Source organism: Populus euphratica, unplaced genomic scaffold (genome assembly GCF_000495115.2).
Source record: "Populus euphratica unplaced genomic scaffold, PopEup_1.0 scaffold6.1, whole genome shotgun sequence".
Lineage (NCBI taxonomy): Eukaryota > Viridiplantae > Streptophyta > Magnoliopsida > Malpighiales > Salicaceae > Populus > Populus euphratica.
In genome coordinates, this window is record NW_011499849.1 from 1662561 (window position 1) to 1683974 (window position 21414).

The following is a 21414-nucleotide window of genomic DNA, read 5'->3' on the forward strand; positions in this document are numbered from 1 at the left end:
TATAATTAAATAATAAATAGATTTTAAAAAGAGATTATTGAACATAATCAAGTCGATGCAACACAGCGTAGTTTCATTATATATATATATATATATATAAATGCGGCAATGCACATTCGGTTCATCGTTTCTTTTATATATATTTTATCCGATCCGCGATTCAATTGGGTGGTGACCTCTAATGAAGTAACATCAACAGAGCCGCGTAGATCCTTGCGTTGTCAGGCCTGTTTACAGGTGCTATTATCATATTATATTTTATTGGGCTCGGAAGGAATTTAGTTAAAGAGATTCAAGGCCACTTTGGGCTTGGGTTGAATCTTTTTGTTGCAAAATCTTTCCAGTCCCCGTATTTGGCTGTTAATACCATCTACAGCATCCATGTTTTTCTGAATGGCATTCACCCATACAATCTCGTCTATGCCCAATGACTCCTTATGTTACTCTTTATTAAAGGTTCATTCTTTTTTTTTACTGTTCTTTCTTTCCACTGAGATATATAGCCTGGTGTGCTGGGAAATGAAAGTTCCTAACAAGATGGTGTCGGAAAGGCATCGAAATGCCTGGAGAAATTGCAATTAAATTGTAAAGTCACGTAGTTTCTCTAATGCTTCGTTATATAGCACAACAAGATTCAAAGCATCGTTCGTCCCAGGACTTGGTCTAAGCTTGCATTCTGAACCCGCACCACCTATTAGATGTGGAGAGGCTAGAAGCCTAGAAGCTCAGCATGACATTATTTTTAGAGGAGAAGGGAACGCCTTCCATCATATAATAATGTAAATTGAGAAAGTCGCTTGGGATTTTACAAGCACGGGTGTATGCGTGCTCAACGAACCCCTGTTTCAAAATTCCACAAAGCACATCTCATTGTAATAATACACACCGCACCATTAGAAATGCATCCTCATCAACTACCATTGACAATTGTATTTACCAAAACAATACTTTTATAGAGGAGCTGATCAAAGTACTTTAAATGCAGATACCTGGTGAGGGTACAAATGCTTCATATAATCTCCCACTGCCGCTTCAAAGATGCCAACGCATGTAAATGCACACCGATGGAGCAGTGGAAAGGATGCATGCCAAATATTGTTAACAGATTTCACCTCCCTAAGCCAATGTTTTAGGACAACTTACTCAGCCGATGACCTGAAATTCTCATAATGTTAATCTATTGAAACTCCCAGTGCCTCCACCCCTATCATCTCAGAATAACAACTCCAGACGACAGCAACCAAACCTTTATCTATTTCCAGTAAGCCCTCTCCTTGCCCGCACCAATTGCAATTCTCTCTCTGTGTTTTAAGCGTTTGAGGCCCCCATCCGAGCGAGGACAGAATTGTTTGCCATTGAAGCCACCTCTATAATTCCAGTAACCTTACCTGTGCCTGCATTGGATTTGGCTGATATTTCAGCACCAGTCCCATGATTGCTTTGATTAAAATTTGGAGATGCCAACTGCACACTTTCAGGATTACCAGCATCATAGGAAGTCAAATCCCCTTCAATATCAAATATTTCTCTCTCATTCAAGTTGGTGTCTGACTTCCCATCGTGGAAAGTCGTCGTTGTTTCCACAGTTAAAAGCTTGCAATTTGCTCCTCGGATGGCAGATTTATCTGTTTGGTCTGCTTCTGATACTGATAGACCATTTACTATATTCAATTTTTCAGTGAGTTCACTTTGAGCATTTTTTATCCTGTCCCTAGAGAGTTTCTTTTTCAACATTTTCTTTTTAAACCGAGCCTTCTTTGGCTTGGGAACATTTTGTGCCTCCTCTTGAGAACTAGCCTCAACTCCCCTCTTTCTGCAAGGAATTACCGTTAATTGAGAGCTGCCACTTTGTTTATCAGATCCACTCGATTGGATTGCTAACAAAGCAGTTCTAGCAGCTTTGATCTCCGATTCTTTTTTGGTTTTTGCTGATGCTCCAATATACCGAATCCCCCCAATCTCAACGGTGCATTTAAAAACAAGTCCTCTTCCAGGTGTTTCATCCTTTTGGCACTCATATAATGGAATTGCATAATTCATCTTTTGAGCATACTCCTGAAGTAGATTCTTGCACAATCCTGTTTCATGCTGAAGAGAAAAACAATGAAGGTCAGGTGGGAGAAAAATACCCGAGAACACTTTGAATAGTTCAAGTGCGGCAATAACGACCACCTCACATTACACATGAAAACCTGCATCTTCATCGATTAGACAGGAGCAGGGGTGCCAACAAGCCTTTACACTCAAGGATCAAGTCCACTTCAAAATCAGAAGGCACAACAGTAACAACTTGAAATGACAATGATTACACTAATATTTAGCTACATGGAAGCTGCTAGGGCATTTTGTGGCTTCCAAAAAGTCCAGCAATGGCCTCTTATGCAACAAATATAACAAGTAGTAAAGGAGAAGCATATTTAACATAACTTCAAATCTGACGTCCAAAACTCCGAATATCTTTATAACATGAAATGCAGAGATAAAAAGTGAAGCAAAGCAATGACCTTTTGTGTTATATCACACTCGACACAGCATTATGGAACCAAAACGAAGTTAGAACTTTCATTATAGGGTAAAGCTAAACTCACAACAGGTTGAGAAGTGGATTCGTTAATTTCACCAGCTTTAGCCAACTCCACAAGAGCAACCTCGGCAGCCGATTGCTCTGCCGCCTTTCGATTGAAAAAACAAGGTAAAGAATCATATCTAACATCCTTCACAATCACTGAGGACCTGAAGTATGGCTCATGGGAAGGGCCTTCTTTGATTGTCTCATATACAGGAGTAGGGAAGCCAGCCTTTTGTGCATACTCCTGCAATCGACTCTTGAACACATAGCAATTCGATACACCTGAAAGATATATGACAGAACAAATAAGAGTCTGTCTCTCACTAAACAAATCATTTTTCTAACAAGGCACCCATTTGTTTCCATCTTAATTTATCACTACTACTCCAATCCGTTCAACTGATTCGTAAGTCTTCGCGATGTTAAAATAACTCAAGCAGCCAATGGTCTTTCTCAAGAATAGTATAATTAACATTTTATTTATTTAATTAAATAAGATTAAGGAAATCCTTTACAAAATTGCATCTAGCTATAACTACATTTTTTTTTTAACTTAAGAAAATACAAAAAGAAGAATGCAAATAAAAAATGGGGAATTCAGTAACCATCATATTAAAATAGCCCTCGTACACAAACAGAGATCTAAAACAAAACCATGAGCTCTAGAAAATATTGTATGATATGTACCTGAGAATCCTTCGTTGGTGAGCATGGTTATGATCTACTTGTTCGCTCTCTTTGGTCTCCAGAAGGTTGCAAGAAAAGTGCGGCGATAATAAGCTTGATCGAACGATGATTTCGTTGCGTTTTACTTTGTCGACGGCAAAACAAGTGGTGGTGTCAGGTGTGAGACTGGACCTCTTTAAGTGGATACTCACTCGGGTGCATTGTTATTTCTGAGTGTTTGTTTTGCTTTCAAAAACTACTTTTAATTTATATATATATTTAAATAAAAAATATTTAAAAAAAAACAATGATACATAATGCGAGATTCGAGGTTTTCGCAGATATATTTTTCGACAGAATCAATTTCAAAGAGTCCCACAACTTCACAAATGAGCCCTGCCTACTAAAACTCCAATTTGGGGGACCAGTTATCCTATTAGAATACAAAGGCCCGTTTATAAACTAGATTGGGCTTCCAGATCCATTTCAACCGAACGGGTATTTATAAACCCCGTCGTCTTCAACCGGGTAGACAACCCGCTGGCTTTTTAACCAAAGACGGGAGCGTTCAAGATTCTGCTGTCTCTGCCTCTTCAAGATTTTGCTTGCTATCTCAAACTGCAATTTCTCATTAGGGTTTATAAGTAGAAGAAAGGACTCTCGATTTCAGGTATTTTTATATTTAATTGAAGATATCCTCTCTTTTTTTCCCTTGTTGTGTTTGAGATTAATTTTTCATGTTTGGATTTCATGCCATTTATTTGTAAGCGTTATTTCTGTATGAAATCTGTGATCCTGCATGGTTAATGGATTGTTTTGGGGTTTTAAGAATCTGGGATTAAATTGTCAACTAATAACTAAAACCAGTTGGATGTTTATTCTCTTAGGTTAAATGGAGGATGCAGAAAAAAGAAGTGAAAGATTGAAAGCAATGCGCGCGGTAGCTTCTGCACAGGCTGAAACTTGTAATGATAATGTTGAAACTTCTGCTGTGCCAGGTTTGCTTGCTAATCCGCTTCTTGAGAACGCTGCAACTCGGCCGGCACTGGAGGAGTCGAGGGCGACTCCAAGGTTTGATTTTTATACAGACCCTTCAGCAGCATTTTCTGCCAACCGAAAGAGGACTGCTACTGCTAACCTGGTTGCACGAAGTTTTACACCTCCAAATAATATTTCTTCCATGCCGCAGTTTTCTTCTCCTCGTCCAGGTAGGATACTGCTTGAACAGCTTATTTCCTTCTAAAGTTTCTATGGAATCAATTCATGTTTGATTTTTGTTGTTTGGAATGTTAGCAAATAAAGGATCATGGTAATGTAACATGTTGTGATTTTTTCTGGAGTACAGGATGATGAAAAAATTAACTACTCAAGTAAGATAACTTGTTCAATGTAAAGGGTGTTATTTTTCCTATAAGCATATTGCAATTTTCTTGGTGCTTTCCACTTTCTGTATATATTATAGATGTCATATGGAGCTTTAGAGATATTAAATAGAGATCAACTAACTCTTGGCCGCCTTCAGCTCAAGGGGCATTCAATCGAATGTTGCCAAGCGTGGCTAAGTGGCTTTGGGGAGCAGGGGTGGGAGTGTTATTTTGCGGTGTGTAATATTTTAGTAGATCATTATTGATAGCTTGTGGTTGAGTTGAGAACTTGGCTGCCTGGAATCATTCTGAAATGTTGTACGTGGATGGAATTTTTTGGGTACTTGCCCTAAGCTCATGTAGTAAAATGTTTTGTTGTGCATGGATGATAGTTTTTTCCCTTAATTTTTGGCTGATGGTGATTAAAAATAAAACAAAATGGTTTATACCCTGTTGCTCTATAGGGTGGTAGACAATCTTTAAAACTTTGTGATTATCTCTTTTTTTTCTTGGAAGGTCAAAGGAACCCTGAAGTGACCCCCTCTTCTGCTTATCAATTGCAAAACAATTATTCACATGCGAATCAAATGCAAAGCAATTATTCACCCAATCAGAGAATGTATCCAGGGCAAGGACCATATCACAATGCTGCTTTCTATAGAACCCCAAGCAATTTTGCTAGACCTTTTACCATGAATCAAGGAACTCCTGAAATGTGGAATGGACCAGGTGGTCCAGCAAGCTATCAGAGCTATACTCCTTACAGAGGAATTTCCAGGCCATATCCCATTCATCAAGGGAATCCTGGCTTTGGACCAGTAGGGAGCAGTCCATCCCCTGTCTCAGGTTATGGAGGGAGTCCAGCTAGTTCAGGAAGAGGCCGGGGATACTGGGATAGCAGTTCAGGTCTTGGACAGAGTGGTGGAAGAGGGCGAGGCTTTCGTTCTCGTGGCTTTGCACCAAATGAAACACAGGAGCCAGAATGTTTTTATGATAACTCTATGGTTGAAGATCCATGGCAGCATCTAACACCTGTTTTGTGGAGAGGACTAGATGATCCGGGGAATAATTTGAATGGACCTGTCTCTTCAAATTCCTGGCTTCCAAAATCAATTAGCGTGAAGAAAACAAGAATTTCAGAGTCTTCTAACAAGTCCACTTCTGGACAAACCCTTGCAGAATATCTTTCTGCTGCATTCACTGAAGCGACCAATGATGCACCCAATGTATGACTGCTGGTCATGGAATGTCTCTTCGCCTATGGTAGTAAACTGGATTCCAATCATGGATCATTGCGCTTATTCCAAAAGAAGAAGAGGAATCATTGCCTACCCAAGCAGGCATCTAAGGGATAATAGCAAGGATGGCCTTTTTCCGTTCTTTAGTTGGCTATCTTTAGATGCTGAAGGCACCACTCCAGAAAGTTTCCTGCAACATTAAAACAGGGGTGATATTTCAAGTACATTTTTGTAGATGACTGTTTATGGTCCACGTACCAATATTAGTTTTGAGCCATGTAATTGTCATTTTAATTTTATAATAATCATGTATATGCAGTTTGAAATCTTCAATGAACATAAATGGAACATTGAAAAAAGGTCCCAGTCCTATTTTTGGAGCCATTATCTTATGTTAGTGGATCTGCAATTAAGAGATATGAATCATGTTCCTCCGATGGAACTGCGTCTCCAAGAGTAACAGTGATTCACATGGTCTTGTGCCCTAAAAATAGAAACCGTGTGGTGTGGTTGAGACAGGAGGACCATTTGTCCACCTATTATAGAGCTTAGCTTCCGATCTTCGAGGCGAACCTTTTCAATCGCCAGAAAAATTGTTGGTCCCTGCTTCTTCAATGCATCAGTTCAATATTACCTTATATTTTATTTTAGATTCGTTGAGGTCAAGAACACTAGCATACGTAATCCAACGGCCACCATGACCCAGAAAAAAAGCTACAGATCGACAAAATTTGCTCTTCCAAAGTTACGATTAGAATTTGGAGCATGAGGAACCACTGTTCCTTTGTACCCCATGAACTATGCAGTTCATCTCTTTGTGTATTTATTCCAATAATCTCCAAACAACCACTCTATCTTGGAAAAACAGAAGTTGGGACCATTCATGAAGGGCTTGATCTGCGACGGTAGCTGTTATTGCACATAATTGTAGATTATTGCCTATTATTAGATGGAGTAAAGGTGAGTATTTTCAGTTTTTATTTTAAAAAATAACTATACTAGTTATTTTTTTAGATTTACAACCAAACCAAACTAGAAATTAGTTTAAACCAACTAATTTCAGTTTGGTTCACCTTAGTTTATTTTGTTAAAAAACAGCATAGCTAATTTCTTTTTTTATTAGGCTTTTTTACGAGGTTTGAGGTTGATGTGAAAAAAAAAACTATTCCAATTGTCTAATTTTTTGTCTTTCTTGTCTTTTAATTAGGTTTTTTTTTTGTGTGGGTTTTTAAAAGCTTTTTAATTGATGTAAAATGTTTCAAGTGCCTAATTTATTTTTTTGAGCTTTTTTTTTAAATTTTTCAGAGGTGTTATTCACAATAATATAATAATACAATATCAATTCATCACCCATGAAGAACAAGACAACATATTACAGGCCAAGCGAGCAAGCACTTCGCAAAAAACTGGTCTGAAGTAATATACTAGTACACAAGTTCTCCCAAACAAGCTTTTCTATTCTAAAAATAAATTAAAATATGGTAACAACTTAATTTTGATTTTTATAATTTTAATTTTATTTTATAATTTTATTATTTAATATTTTGTTGGTTAAAAATTGAGTTTTATAGTTTTTCCAAATAGAATACTTCTAATATAATAATTTGGTTTATATATTTAAAAAATTAATGCAGGTTAATATTTTTTTTTATTTTAGCTTTCTTCATTTGACATTGTTTTTTTTTAAAGAAAAACAAAAATAAACTTTGTGATTTTTATTTTTTTATTGAATTATTTTAATCTTATGACTTCAGTTGTAGGTTCGATAAGTTAATCTTAATTGGCTTAATTTTTAATATTTAAGTTATAATTTTGTTATGCAAACTCAAGTTTTTTTTATCTTTTTTATTCAATTTCATATTTTTATAATTCATGAGCTACATCATTTTTTTCTTTTTAGAAAATCTTTCTTGTGTTAACGTGATTTTTTTATTTGAGCTATTTATTGTTGTTATTTATTTTTATTATCTAATTAAAATAAAATCAATTTATTTAACTGAATTAAGTTAATGTCCTGAGACGTGGATTGTTATTTCTTATTTAAATGTGCTTACGGCACCTCAATATTATTTTCTAAAAAAAAATCCAACCTGTGACAGGATCCACAACTATTTTTGAGTCTATTTAAAATGTAAAAATAAATAAAATCAGTACACAGTTATAGTTTTTGTTGAGCCAGTAAAGTTTTTTTTTTTCCAAGGCAGATGCATTAAAATTGAGATTTACCTTCAATTATCAGAAACAGTAAAAACTTAATTTCAATAATCATATCAATGAGTTTTCATTATTAAATATTAATGCACACTCATCTTTGCAAGTGGAGTGATGAACAACCAAAGCATGGTCAGTCTCTATATAGCCCATGAACATACAAGAAAAACTTTGAAGGGTATCTGCACAACCACCTTATATTCCTAGAGCTCTAAGTCACATCATGGAACACCACTTTAAGCTGGAGTCTTTACAACTATATAAAAGAAAAGGTATGTGAATCATCCCCTCATATGAAAATGAAGAATTAGAATCAGAAACAATATTATTTGTTTCATAAATATAAGGGTCATGACATCAAAGATTTTGTTACCCTAAAAAAGGAGATAAGAAGGCTTATTAAAAAAAAAAAAAAAGGGGTTATCTCGAGCGGACTGTGAATAAAGGTTTCCATCGTGACCAAAGGAGAGGAGACAGGTACAAACCATGAGGCATTGTCTGAAATTAATATGATATTAGGTGGGATATCCGCTAGGAGAAACTTCGTAAGAAAAAATCATATGAAAAGTAGGTTCTGGTTACCTCTCATACTCCAAACTTATGGCATGAACCAGTTGTGTTCACTTTAGAAGATGGAGAAGGGTAACTTTTGAGGATGCCTTAGTAATCAGCACAATCCTCTTCAATCGTCAAGTACATAGGTTTCTGGTGGATAGTGGCAATGCAATAAACATTCTCTTCAAATATGTTATAAAACCAAATGGGAATAGTCAACTCTAGATTGATCCTGATTAAAATGAAATTGATTAGGATAAAAGAAAAGAGTGTGCTGATTGACAGTGCCCTAGAAATACCGATAACTATAGGTATTTATTCCATGTGCAAGATTCTAAAGCAAACTTTCATAGCCATGAAGATGCATTTGGCCTACAATTTTACAATTGGTAGACCCCTTATAAATGGGATCAATGCCTACATTAGCGCTATATATTTAAGCATGAAATTTTCCATTGAAAAAGGGGTAGCTGCTATTAAGAGAAATCAAATGGCATCATGAAGATACACCTCCATGGTCTCAAAGAAAAAAAGATTATGTTAGTACTGTAGTACAGGATAAGGGAAGTCATGCGAAATAAAGAAAGGAAAGATGTACAGAAATGGCAGAAAGTCGTAGAAGTTCACCTTTTAGGCAAATAAATTAGTACAATCACCAGTATAGAGTTTATATCACCTTGAACAGTAAAGAGCCCTCACATATCTCCTGAAGATCTATGGTGATAACTCCACCTTCGTACCTTCTAACACTATGGGCATCAACCATGAGTAAGTTGCACCCACGTTGAATAGAAGTCATTTCTTTCAACCATACGATAAAAAATAAAATAAAAAATGAAGGGACTTCAAGAAGAGAGGTAGCAAGAAGAGAGGTAGAAGTTAATGTATAAGAAAATAAATAAATTTTTAGAGGTGGACGATTGACTTTGAGTTCCTAATTTCCACAAGCTTGAACTCAGGTAATCACCAAATTCTCATACACCTTGAAGATGAAGAAAAAAAATCCTTTGTTATAGATATATGGATGCTTTACTACAAGACCATGCCATTCGAGCTTAAAAACCTGGGAGCTACTTGCCAAAAGATGACGGACAGAGTCTTTAAAGACCAGTTAGAAAGGAATATAATGGCATATATGAATGATATACTTCGTAAAATGCATGAGTTTTGAGAAGCATCTCCAAAAACTCTTAACAGGTATACCCAGTTCTTTGCTAGTATCAAAAGAAATTAAAACCCGTTAAGTGTGATTTCGCCTTCGTGGATAAAAGATAATCAGTAAACAGTGAATACAACCAAACCCCAAAAACGTAAGCCATTTTATATACATGAGACGTGGACAATCAGTAAGTGCAGGTAACAGGGAAAGACTTGCTAGAAGGGTAACAACCCTCGATAGATTCATCTCTTGTCAGGATAATGTTGTCTACTGTTCTCTTTGCAAAACATTCACGGAAAGCATTTTCCCGAGTATTAATAATCTCACGTGGAAATTCTTTACGCCAGAGGAGTTTTGTTTAGGAGAGCATGTCGAAGCATGCGTAGGCAACAAACATAAGCACGTTAGTCTTCTATTCAATATTAATTGAATCTAGTAACAAAATTAAGCAGCTGGTGCACATTCAGCTTTGCTTGACAGACAAAATCCTAGATGACTTGGATAAACTCTAAATTTTCCACCTGGCTAAGAGTTTATGTTTTCAGTATTTAATGCCACAGCTTGGTGCAAAACCCGTGCCAAGGAACTGGTTTTTTATCGCAGCATATCTTGTCCATGAAGGTGTCAATGAGCTGCTCAGCTAAGCTTTGTGGGTCATCGACCAAAGCATCCACAAAAACGTTGACCACCCTTCTATCCTGCAGTGTTGCTTTCAGGCTAAACCAAGTAAGGAATTTTACTCTGAAATCTTCAGCTATGTGCCCTCTAAGCTCTAACCACTTGACAACTCTCACAGAATATTCATAAGCACTCTCGTCTACTCGCTTTTTGCAATCTAAGCCTGATACTTCCTGCATCCCATTGGAATTACAAGGAGTGGGAGGAGAAAATGATCCAAGGTTCATCCCCTCATTCTTGTTCTCGTTCATGTCCTTCCCTGCTTGTAGCCTAGGGGAAGATTCTTCAAATTGGATCTGACAAGCTGAAAACAAATTTTAACAGCATAAGTAAATGGCAGACCTCTCATTTGGAAATACCATCATTTCAAAAGTAAAGGCTGGACCTATGACATCATTTTAGTGGCCACAGCATAATATCCATACCTGTTCTCTTTAGAGTGATTGGAACTTGAATTGTGAGAATGAACTTACATGTTGGCTCTTTCTGTTCCAAATAACCATGATAATTGTCCGCAAACATTGAATCAAAGGCTTCCACAGCAGAAGCGCACAGTTTCGGAACCTCAGCACATGCTGGCTCTTTCTTTTCCACATAACGATGATAACTACCACCGCACATTGAATCAAAAGCTTCCACTGTAGAAGCACACAATTTCTGAACCTCGGCACCACAAGAGAGCCTGTTAACAATTCCCCGTGCCATCTTAGAACACACCAGATCCAGAGGTCCCAATTCATTCTTCAGCAATTGCAAGGCAGTTTCCATGCTCTTCTGCAGTTCCTTGTATTGCTCGGTTCCTGTGAGCATCCTGTAACCCAAAAGGACTCGTTGACACAATACATCAACTCGTCTTGCCTCTTTGGCAACCAACAATTGCTTTCTCCAGTTCCTGTAAACACCAAATATGCAATTGGCCGTCATCAGTAAATCTACCAGCTGAGCAACCCTTATTGGATCTTGGACCAGTTCGAGATTTGGCTTGTTGTTTGGACATATGAAGAAGTGCACAAATCTTTTTAATGCTAAACAATAATAAAACATCCCGTGTGTCTAGGGGCGAAATAGAATGGAAGATTAAAAACACCTCTTACCTCATCAGCTCATTAACTTGTCTGCAAGAAGCACAGTAGAAACTTCCTTCTAGCTTTGAATGACAACCAATCTTCATAATTCCAGTCCTTTCATCCTTCAAAGCACAGATTAGATGGCAAGTAAGTCCGCATGATCTCTTACCAAGAGAATCAGAACCACAGGTTAACCATAGACTGGGATCCTTGTTATCGTCATAGTAATGACAGATACAGCAAGAACATCTCTTGCAAAAAGCATCACCAGGAGATAAAGTAGCTCCGCAAGCAGTATTTTCACATATTTGCATTTTGATGTATTCTTCACTGTTATTCTTTGCAGAAACAAAATTCAGGTCAATTGATAAGTGAGCTTGAGATTCTTTCTTCCTTGGCCTTTTAAATCCAGCTTGAGGATTGGCAGGAGAAACAGCCATAATATTGCCTATACTGCTCCTCTTGGACGTCTTTGAAACCAACTTTAGGAGGTGCTTTATCATTTGAAACTTCGTATATCCTGAGTATTTCCTTTCTTTACCCATCTCTGCACAAATAATCTCAAGAAGCTCCCTACGGGTGAATGAACTAAGAACCTCAGGGGCATCTTTTGACCATTGGGCAATCTCACGAACAAGTTCTCTTCTCTCCCCCAAACTCAGCTGACTGCATTTTGAAGGGTCAAGCACAAAGCCTGCGACACAATAACCAAATAAACAATGCATAGAAGACAGACTACCACCACCCCAAAGCATATATATGCAGATAAGGTCAATCATCCCTAGTGTTCTGACGATTAGCGAAGGAAAGAAGGGGCAATAATAGCAATGATCCTTCACTATGAAATGCGACCAAGAAGCACAAAAGGACCAGAAACAAAAAAAGCAAATGCAGAGTTCCAGCGCCCATGTTCAAGCTAGCAAGCCATTGTACCATCATGTGCTGGGAAGCAGGGACGTGACCTTAACAAGGGCAAGCATCATTTTTAAAAAAAATAAAAAAATAAAAAAAATTTGTTAGCTCAACACTCTCTCTGATTAAGGCAGCTCAACATCTAAATCATGTACTAGTATTAATTCTACACACTAAACTTTACCAAACAAGCTCTTGAAAATTAACACGCATAATTTTATATAGTAAAAAGAGGTTAACACTGGCAATGAAATTTCTTACTATCTAATACCGAATAAGACTGTTTGTTCAAGTCTGCAATTCCAGTCAACAAAATGTATTAACAAGTACACATAGAAGGGCTCATAAGCTCATTCCTATGGAAACGTGATTAAAATTTGATCAATCACCGCTTAGAACAACCAGAAACCACATAAAAGTTCGTGCAAATATCTGGTGTCTTATGTCTCAACAGCTTATCTCTAGATGATGACAATATTACAGCAAAACTTACATGCATTATATATATTGTACAGAGTCTTAAATAGTTAAGGGAAAATCCAGGAAATTTCAACGACTACCCAGTATACATTGTAAAGATTCATCATGAGAGACAAAAAAGAAAGAAAAAGGCACCGTGACAAAAGTAAAGAATGTGAGAAGCAAAACCCAGATGCCAAGAAGTATAAAATGACAGGCATTGTCGAAGAGAACCCAAAAGGGAAGATAAAGCAACCACCTTTGATTTTTTTAGTAAGCATCCACCAGAAAGGGAAAAATAACAAGAAACAAAAATGTGAGAAATGACCTGACAAACCTCCTGGGGTCATCATGTTCAATGGCTTCTCCTCCGCTGGTTTTCTCATAAAATAGATGAAAAACAAGATAAATGCAGTGGTTAACTTATACAGTTAGCGAGAGCGAAAGAGAGTGAGAGTGAGAGTGAGTGTGAGACAAGGAGAGAGGAATTGCCCAAAAACAATTTACTCGTTACTACTGCTACGTTTCTTTTCTCTCTCCTTGTAGCTCGGGTACATCTCTCCTCGTCTTTGTGATATAAACGAGGAGGGACTCAGGTAGGGTAGGAAGGAGAGACCTAACTGGTGTGGGGACACAGGTTTTGGTACGAGATGTGCTCAGCTTCATCTTGGCTTTAGGCTGCCGCGGCTCTTTCCACCAACACCGTACCTTTTTTTATTATTTTTTTTATGATGGGATAGGTTAGGAACCTATGACGCATAGGCGTGCATTATTTGAATTAGATGTAGTTAATTATTTTTAATGTGCAGTGGTTTTGTTTTAAAATATATTTTATTTTAAAATATATTAAAATAATATTTTTTTTATTTTTAAAATTTATTTTTATATTAAAATATCTGAAAATATTTAAAAAATTATTTAAAAATAAATAAATAATGATAAATTTTTTAAAAAATATTTTTAAAATAAAAAAACAAATAGATTTATCATCTCAAAATTCCAAATTCCAAATTAATTTATAATACAAGTGAAAATATCAACTTCATATGTATTTGTATTTTGGTATTATAAAATTTATTAATAGAAAATAAAAAAATTATATTTACACTTAATATAATAACTTTAAAAATATATGAATTGATAAATTATAAAACAATTATTAACTATAATCAAACACTAGAACAAAAGGTTAATTTTCTTAATAAAAAAATGCATGTATAAATATTTTATACGTACAAGCTATAAAAAATTCTTACTACTTAATAGTGATATATATGTAATAAACCATGGAGTGAAGGGGAGAGTGAATGCAACACGACCATTTTCAAAGATAGGTTTATTTAATTTTTGGCAATTAGAATAAATATTTAAAAGAATTCAAAGGATTTAAATTCAAAAGAACATGTGTATTTCTTCAATCCAAATCTGGTTTTTTTTTTTATCAATGCATCTTTTTTCATGTTTTCACGAAACATGTAATTTTTATTAAAACCATGATTTTCTAGATAAAAACTTAAAGCAGATAAGATAAATATTCACAAAATTTACAATAATATAAATTAATGAGAAAAAATATGTTTCTTAGTCAAAGTCTAATTTTCCTTCTTCATCTAATACTTTTTTTTTATTTTGACAAAAAACATATTAGTAGCATTTTTAAATTATTACTTATCATGATCTAAAATGCTAATTTCAAAAAACAAAAAGATATTTTCATATTTTTTATGCTCTTGCATGTAAAATAAAAAAGAATTAATTCATAAAAACTATATAAAAAATTCACAATTTTTTAAATATTAATGTGTGATATTCAAAAAAATATATAATTATTCATGAAATAATTGCAAATATTATTATAAAAGCTCTAATATTATTAAAGATAATGGCATAATTAGATGATATTTTTAAATATAATTGTAATTATTTATTTAAAGATAATTTTATTTTAAAGTATATAAAAGATCTTAAGGTTCAGATGAACGAAGCTCGTGCACGCCCAGGCTTCAAAAAAAGGTTCAAATGAGCCTGGCCATTAAAAAAAAAGGTCAAGCTTTTGCATCCTAAAAGGTTAAGTCATGAATCTTGATATTTTTTTTTTTAAAAAAAAAAACTAATTGAACACATGACGTGTTATTTATTATTTAAAAAATAAATAAATAAACGGACAACACATTATTAACATTAAGATTATTTTTTTTTGTGATTGAAATAAAGATGATCAAAATCTTTCTCTATGTTCCCCGTTTCAATGATTTTCTATCTTCTCTCTCCATGTTTAGAGAGTGAAAAATGAGGAAAATATAATTTTGTGACTAAATAAAAAATGCATATCTAAATCTTCAAGGGATAAAAATCTAAAAATAAAAAACTTTTTTTTAAAAAATCAAACTTTTGTGGAAACTTAAAAGACCAAATTATATTTCTTTAACATTTAGGCATTGGAACATGGAGGAAATGAGGTTCCAGAATGAAATGCGAATGTCTAAAACTACAGGAGCAAATATGTAACTATAGATTATTTCAAAGATCAAATTGAATTGTTGTGAAAACTCCAAGGACCAAACTAAACTACCATTTTAGGGGCTCAACATAAAAATATGAAGTTTTCAGACAAGAATTCAAACACGTAAGATTATAAGGACCAGAATGAAAAAAAAACTAGATTAAGCTTTTTCAAAAACTTTAAGGCCATATTGAACTTTTATGAGTTGACTTGCGAGGAACAGCGCAATTCATAATTGATTGTACCTGGTGAAGCTACATTGAAAGACAAAGATGTTTTTGTTTATAGTACTAGTTGTAGTGCCCTGTGTTCTCATAATTTATTTTATTTAATTATGCAAGAATTAAAATATATATTTGTAAGAGAGCAATAATTAAAATATTGAAGGAAAAATACATTTTTTTAGTCAAAATTAACATTTTTCATTTATGTAATTTATTTTTATTTTTATTTTTATTTTGACAATAAAATGTCTTTTTTATTAGTAACTTGATTTATTAACTAAAAACTAATGGTCATTTATGAAAAATAATATTAATAAAAATTATAATAGTTTGAGTTAAAGAGAAAATATATATAAGTTGAATCAAAATTATATTTTTTTTTTCATGTATTTTTTTTTATCTTGAAAAGATATTTTTTTAATCAGAAACAATGTTTTTTAACTGCATGCTTATCATGACAGTAATAATAATAATAATAATAATCAATATAATATTTTTTTAATCAGAAACAATATTTTTTAACTGCATGCTTATCATGATAGTAATAATAATAATAATAATAATCAATATTTTTGATGTATCTATATAAATAAAATTTAAGAATAAAAAAGTTAAGAATTTTTTTTGCATAATTTATAATTATCCATAAAATAATTATTAATATTACCATAAAAGTTGTAATGTGTCTTGAAATATATGGTATAATTGGTCAATTCTTTAAAAATTATGTCAATAAACTTATTTAAAAAAAAATTAATAAAAAAAGAAGAGAACTATTTAACAAAAAGGTTCGGCGTACTGAGGGTCATCATAGCTTTCAGGTTAAAACAATATTTTTAGCTATACTGTCTCCTTTTTCAAATCCGCGTCGCCAAGGATGATTGAAAAGTTAGGATTAGAGTTTTGAGATTCTAAAAAACAAAATTTTAACATGTTTTAATTTAAAATTATTTTTAAAACATCCTATAAATTTTTCAAAAAACATTTCCAACTCATGAACACTCTTTAATCAGCTTAAAAAAAAGCATAAATCAAACTAAATTAAAATAAAATTCATGACTTGATCTCCATTTTTAACATGTTGAAAAATCAAAATCACCTCCATTGAACCTCTTTCTAAAACAAAATCATTGATATAAATATTGGTTTTTTAAGGCCAACATATAATTGACCGTACACTTTATATCTTCTCTCCTTTTCAAATACTATATCACTCGTCTTATAACATCTAGATACTAAAACATGTTAAAGCATGACAAAAATATATTGGAGAATTTTACTTAAAAATCATAGTTAATGGAAACATTTGAAATCAAATTAAAAATAAGATCCATTTATTTTTTGAGTTAAATCTTTATTGGAATTGAATCTCTAACATAAGTTATTCAACATGAAATATTAAAATAATTTAAATAAAATAATAGTCGAGTGAGAGTGAGAAATTGACCTTAAAAAATTTTTAGTTTAAATATTTTTATTAAACCTAAATTTTTTTATAAAACTCTACTTCACATGAAAAACATACAAAAATCTTTTAAAATGAAAAGTAAAAAAGATTAAAATTGAGTCCAACAAGCACTAAATTTTTAAAGTGCAGAAGTCCTATAAAGTAGATTTCAAACTTAAAATCCATATTCAAGTGGGCAAGATTTAGGTTCAGGTCTGTTTTTATTATAAAATAAAATTTTAGATAACAAAAAATTATTTTTTATTAACTAAAATTTTGACTTGTGATTGACCCATGAAGAATTATTTATTTTGATTTATCAGTTTATCCAATTCATGAAAAAAAAATCTGATTGGTTTTTCAAAAATCTTTTAATAATACATTAAGAAAAAACAAAGTTAAAGATTCGCATTAAAATCCAAAAAGTTTATATTTAATTCTAGTTTTTTGTGAGTAATCAAAATTGTCCGTAGGAGAAGTTTATTAGCTTTTGATTTCTACAATTCTTTATAAAAGAGAGTTGAAAAAAAGTGTTTGGTGTTGGTTAAATTTGTATTGTTTTTTATAGAATTTGTTTTTTTTTTATCTTATTTTCTACCACTGGTTTTAGAGCAATGTTTCCTATTAAAAATTCCTTATAATCTAAAGCTTAGGTCTAATCATTACAAAGAAATAATTTAATATTATTTCTTGGCTCATTGGATTTTGTTTAAGAATATACCTAAACAAAGTAGTGTTGTTTGAATTACAAGAGACTTGCTGAAGAAATACCTTTCTACAAGTAAAGAGCAATAAAACTTGATTTGCTTAAAAAAAAATTGTGTTTGCTTTATTTGTATATTTATATAATTGTTATAAAGTTTTATCAAATTTTGGTTTGTTAAAATTCTGGGCTTAGATTTTTTTGTATATATAGCTTTTTAATATCCTGCTTGGTTAAATATATTATATTAGTTTACAAAATAATTAATGTTTGATCTTTTAATGGTTGCCGAGGAGGAAAGGTATTTATATAATATTGACTATTGTTTTTCAATTATTTTTATGCTATTTTGAAAACTATCATTGCAGTAAGGAAGATTCCACCATCATATTTTACAATGAATGACGAGAAATCTAAAAATTTAATGAATTAAATTTTAAAATATGACAGTATAAAATATTATTTTATATGACTGTTTAGAAATTCCTGTTGAAAAAAACATCAAAGTTGTCAAATAATGAATTCAATTACATTCAAGTTTTTGTTTTTGGATATGATATCTTTTTTTTTTATTTGTTTTATTTTAATTAATTTATAAAATTTATTTTTTTAGTTTTTTAGCCTGTAAGATTTGATTCCTGTTTTTTTTAGATAATTTTTTAATTTATTTTTTTCTTTTAAATCAGCACATTTTGTTTTGATAAATTTTTTAAATTAATATTTTTTAGATCAGCACATTTTGTTTTGATAAATTTTTAAAATTAATATTTTTTAAAAAATTTATTGTTTAATATTAAAATACTTGAGAATTGATCTTTTTAATTGAATTTAAATTTATAATTTCAAAAATTAACTTAAATTTAAAATATTTACTTGAGCAAATAATATGTATCAAGACATTGATTTTATCGTTTTGTCTTCTTTTTACAATCTTTTTGCATAGTTAAAAAGACTTGACTTTAAAGGCTTATTTATAATTTTATATTGGTTTTTTAGCTGTAATAATTTAATATTTGAAATTTTTAATCAATATAAATAATAATTAAAAAAAGTTAACCACCCGCGTGATTCACGTGCCATCGGGTATCCGTTTTAGATATATCAATTTAATGTGGCCAATTTTAGGCCCTTAATATAGTTTAATTTGTTTATGTTTAAGATGGGTCCATCACCACCTAGCTCAAGGAAGAAATGGCTGTCAATTTATCAGAAAAGCAACGCCATTGGCCAAAAGGAAAAAGGCATCGGCAAAGCAAGCAAAAGAGGATTTGCCACGTCAGATTAGAGCGATTCCCCCGATAGCCAAATCGAACACCGAGTGCTCTGGACTTTTCCATACCCTGCTCCACAAAAGATTCCCATCAACAATGCATATGGGCTGGGCTTACTACTCAGTTTGGGCTCTCCATCCTACGACCCATTAGCCTCTAAAGGGTACCTCCTCTTGGACATACACATGACACCTGGCACGCTATGCTGCGGGGCCGGATATTAAAGAGAAGATATCAGACTACGGGGGGAGGTGGTTGGCGGCTAATAATAAAAAATGAATTCGAGCTAGCATGGAAATGTGGGTTTTGGATATATTATTAAAATATAACTTTAACATTTTTTATATTATATTATATTATATTATATTATTTAAGAATAGATAAATAATAAGTATCTCATAAAATCTGGAGAAGAGCACAACACCTGATTTTTTTAAGAAATAGCAAGATCATTTATTAATTGAATAAGAATGTTAAAATCATTCATTTTGATTATTTCATCGTCTAATATATATATATATATATATATATATATTCTCTCAATCATGAAAAAAAAGAGGATGAATTCATGTCCATCAAGTATTTATAAATACTAGATACACGTGCAAAAGTATTTTCAAAATATATTCAAGTATCCAAAAGCATTTTATTTTTAATTAATATAGGGTTGACAGAAGTATCCGATGCGAATCGACAAAAATCAAGTGAAATATAGAATTGCATGCAGACACAATATGGATACAATATAGAAGTGTAAGAGAGCTTCCCTTTAACGTGGTGGGAAGGGAGCTAAAACATAGAAAATTAACAGTATATTAAAAGAAATCCACGAAGCATTGTCGCTTACTGTTCATCCTTCTACTTTTTTTTTTTTTTAGTAACGTGGATGTTCGGACCAGCTTGCGCGCATTACGAATAATCTCATGACCCACTGAACATCCTGCAACTTTTTTTTTTTTAAGTAACGTGGATGTCCGAGCCAGTTTACGCGCACCACGACTAATCCCACAACCCACTGAACATCCTGGACTTAATAGAGACATGAAAGAAACCACTCTCCAGCTCCATTGCCACTAGGACTCGAACCGAAGTTCAAAAGAAAGAAAGCAGCGCCGACACCACTGACTCACAACCTGCTAGGTTCATCCTTCTACCTTTAATGTGGACGATAATGTTTAAGTTTTCTTCATTTTATTATTAAAAAGACATGGAAGACTTCAGTTTAGTCCATGAAGTTTTAATTTTAGCATATATGATCTCTATTATTTAGGATTTTATGTTTGGTCATAAACTTCATTTTCCTTACGCTTGGTTCCTAGATATTAAGAGAATAGAGAGAAAGAGTTAAACATGCTAGAAAAAATAAATTAAGAATTGTGAGTTTTTTTTATTTGGTTTTATTTCTTAATTTTTAAAAGTAATTATAGGGTATTTTATGGCCAAAGTAGGTTTCTATAAAATTTTATAAATATTATTTTTTGTGAAAACAAATAGAAGTTTGGGTTTTTAAAGTTCAAAATTAAAATAACATTTAAAGAATTATTCAATTGTGATATAGTTTTCAAATAAGATTATAGTTTTTTATGGTAATATTAACGGTTATAAATTATTATACTTGAATATAATATGCAAAATGTTTTAAGAAGTTAGCCTATAAATATTTAATAATTGTAAAATAAATATTTTGCTGTTTTTTATCACAATTTTTTTACATAATTTTCTTAGATTAATCATTCTTTTATTTTTTTCTCTATAATCAAATAAATATCATCAAATCAAGATTTTTTTTTATTAAAACTTGTTTTTTATACAATAACGAGTTCTTATTTAAAAAAACAATGCTTCTAATAGAATTATTTTTTTCATAATGAAAAAAAATACATGAATAAGGAAAGAGAGTTTTCATTGAGAAAAAATATTTTTTTTCTCTTTAGTTCAAATCAAAGAAATCTTTATAAAATAAATACATGTTACTGATTAAAAAAATACATGTATTTTTTGTAAAATAAATATAAAAAGAAGAAGAATAAAATTTTCCTAACAATATTTTTTTTTCTAAAATTTAAATCGTTAATTGTTGTATAAATATTTATTTTAATTGGCATAAGATTCGATTTGAAAAACTACCTGGCAGCATCACTGAACTTGACTGGTCGGTGATTCCTATACTGAGATAAAAGTGCACGTCTCCCCGCCACCATATACAAGCCATGATGGTGCATTGCTTGCTGTTATTATGCTTTTGCCTAGCGCAAAGAGCTTAGGCGCTTTTGGAAATATGATGTAAATGGTGTTTTATAAAAATTTAGAATATTTTTGTTTAAATTATATATCAAAAATAAATTTAAAAAAAATAAAAAAATTAGTTTAATATATTTTTAAATAAAA

At 32.4% G+C, this 21414-nt stretch overlaps 3 protein-coding genes and 1 long non-coding RNA gene across 7 annotated transcripts; 1 reads left to right on the plus strand and 3 right to left on the minus strand.

Annotated features, from left to right (window-relative positions):
• Window positions 1-543: 543 nt before the first annotated feature.
• On the minus strand, window positions 544-3464 carry LOC105120492 (double-stranded RNA-binding protein 1-like). Its single transcript, XM_011018713.1, has 3 exons — window positions 3257-3464; window positions 2589-2851; window positions 544-2088 (listed from the first exon to the last, which is right to left on the minus strand). The coding sequence occupies exons 1-3, from the start codon at window positions 3279-3281 to the stop codon at window positions 1309-1311; spliced, it is 1068 nt and encodes a 355-aa protein (XP_011017015.1). The 5' UTR covers window positions 3282-3464; the 3' UTR covers window positions 544-1308.
• Window positions 3465-3749: 285 nt separating this feature from the next.
• SIC (hydroxyproline-rich glycoprotein family protein) lies at window positions 3750-6227 on the plus strand. Of its 2 annotated transcripts, XM_011018715.1 has the most exons (4): window positions 3750-3905; window positions 4123-4443; window positions 5116-5151; window positions 5182-6227. In XM_011018715.1, exons 2-4 carry the CDS (start codon window positions 4128-4130, stop codon window positions 5829-5831), a joined length of 1002 nt encoding a protein of 333 aa, XP_011017017.1. In that variant the 5' UTR covers window positions 3750-3905; window positions 4123-4127; the 3' UTR covers window positions 5832-6227. The 2 variants fall into 2 exon arrangements, with proteins under 2 accessions (XP_011017017.1, XP_011017016.1); XM_011018714.1 differs by having other exon boundaries at window positions 5116-6227.
• A 1866-nt stretch (window positions 6228-8093) lies between these two features.
• LOC105120494 (uncharacterized) lies at window positions 8094-8698 on the minus strand. Its single transcript, XR_841339.1, has 2 exons — window positions 8631-8698; window positions 8094-8546 (listed from the first exon to the last, which is right to left on the minus strand). It is a non-coding gene; the product is annotated as an uncharacterized LOC105120494 (long non-coding RNA).
• Window positions 8699-10141: 1443 nt separating this feature from the next.
• On the minus strand, window positions 10142-13513 carry LOC105120495 (VIN3-like protein 2). Of its 3 annotated transcripts, none has more exons than XM_011018718.1 (4): window positions 13216-13513; window positions 11535-12201; window positions 10914-11332; window positions 10142-10744 (listed from the first exon to the last, which is right to left on the minus strand). In XM_011018718.1, exons 1-4 carry the CDS (start codon window positions 13262-13264, stop codon window positions 10311-10313), a joined length of 1569 nt encoding a protein of 522 aa, XP_011017020.1. In that variant the 5' UTR covers window positions 13265-13513; the 3' UTR covers window positions 10142-10310. The 3 variants fall into 3 exon arrangements, with proteins under 3 accessions (XP_011017020.1, XP_011017019.1, XP_011017018.1); XM_011018717.1 differs by having other exon boundaries at window positions 13207-13513; XM_011018716.1 differs by lacking the exon at window positions 13216-13513 and having other exon boundaries at window positions 11535-13025.
• Window positions 13514-21414: the final 7901 nt, after the last annotated feature.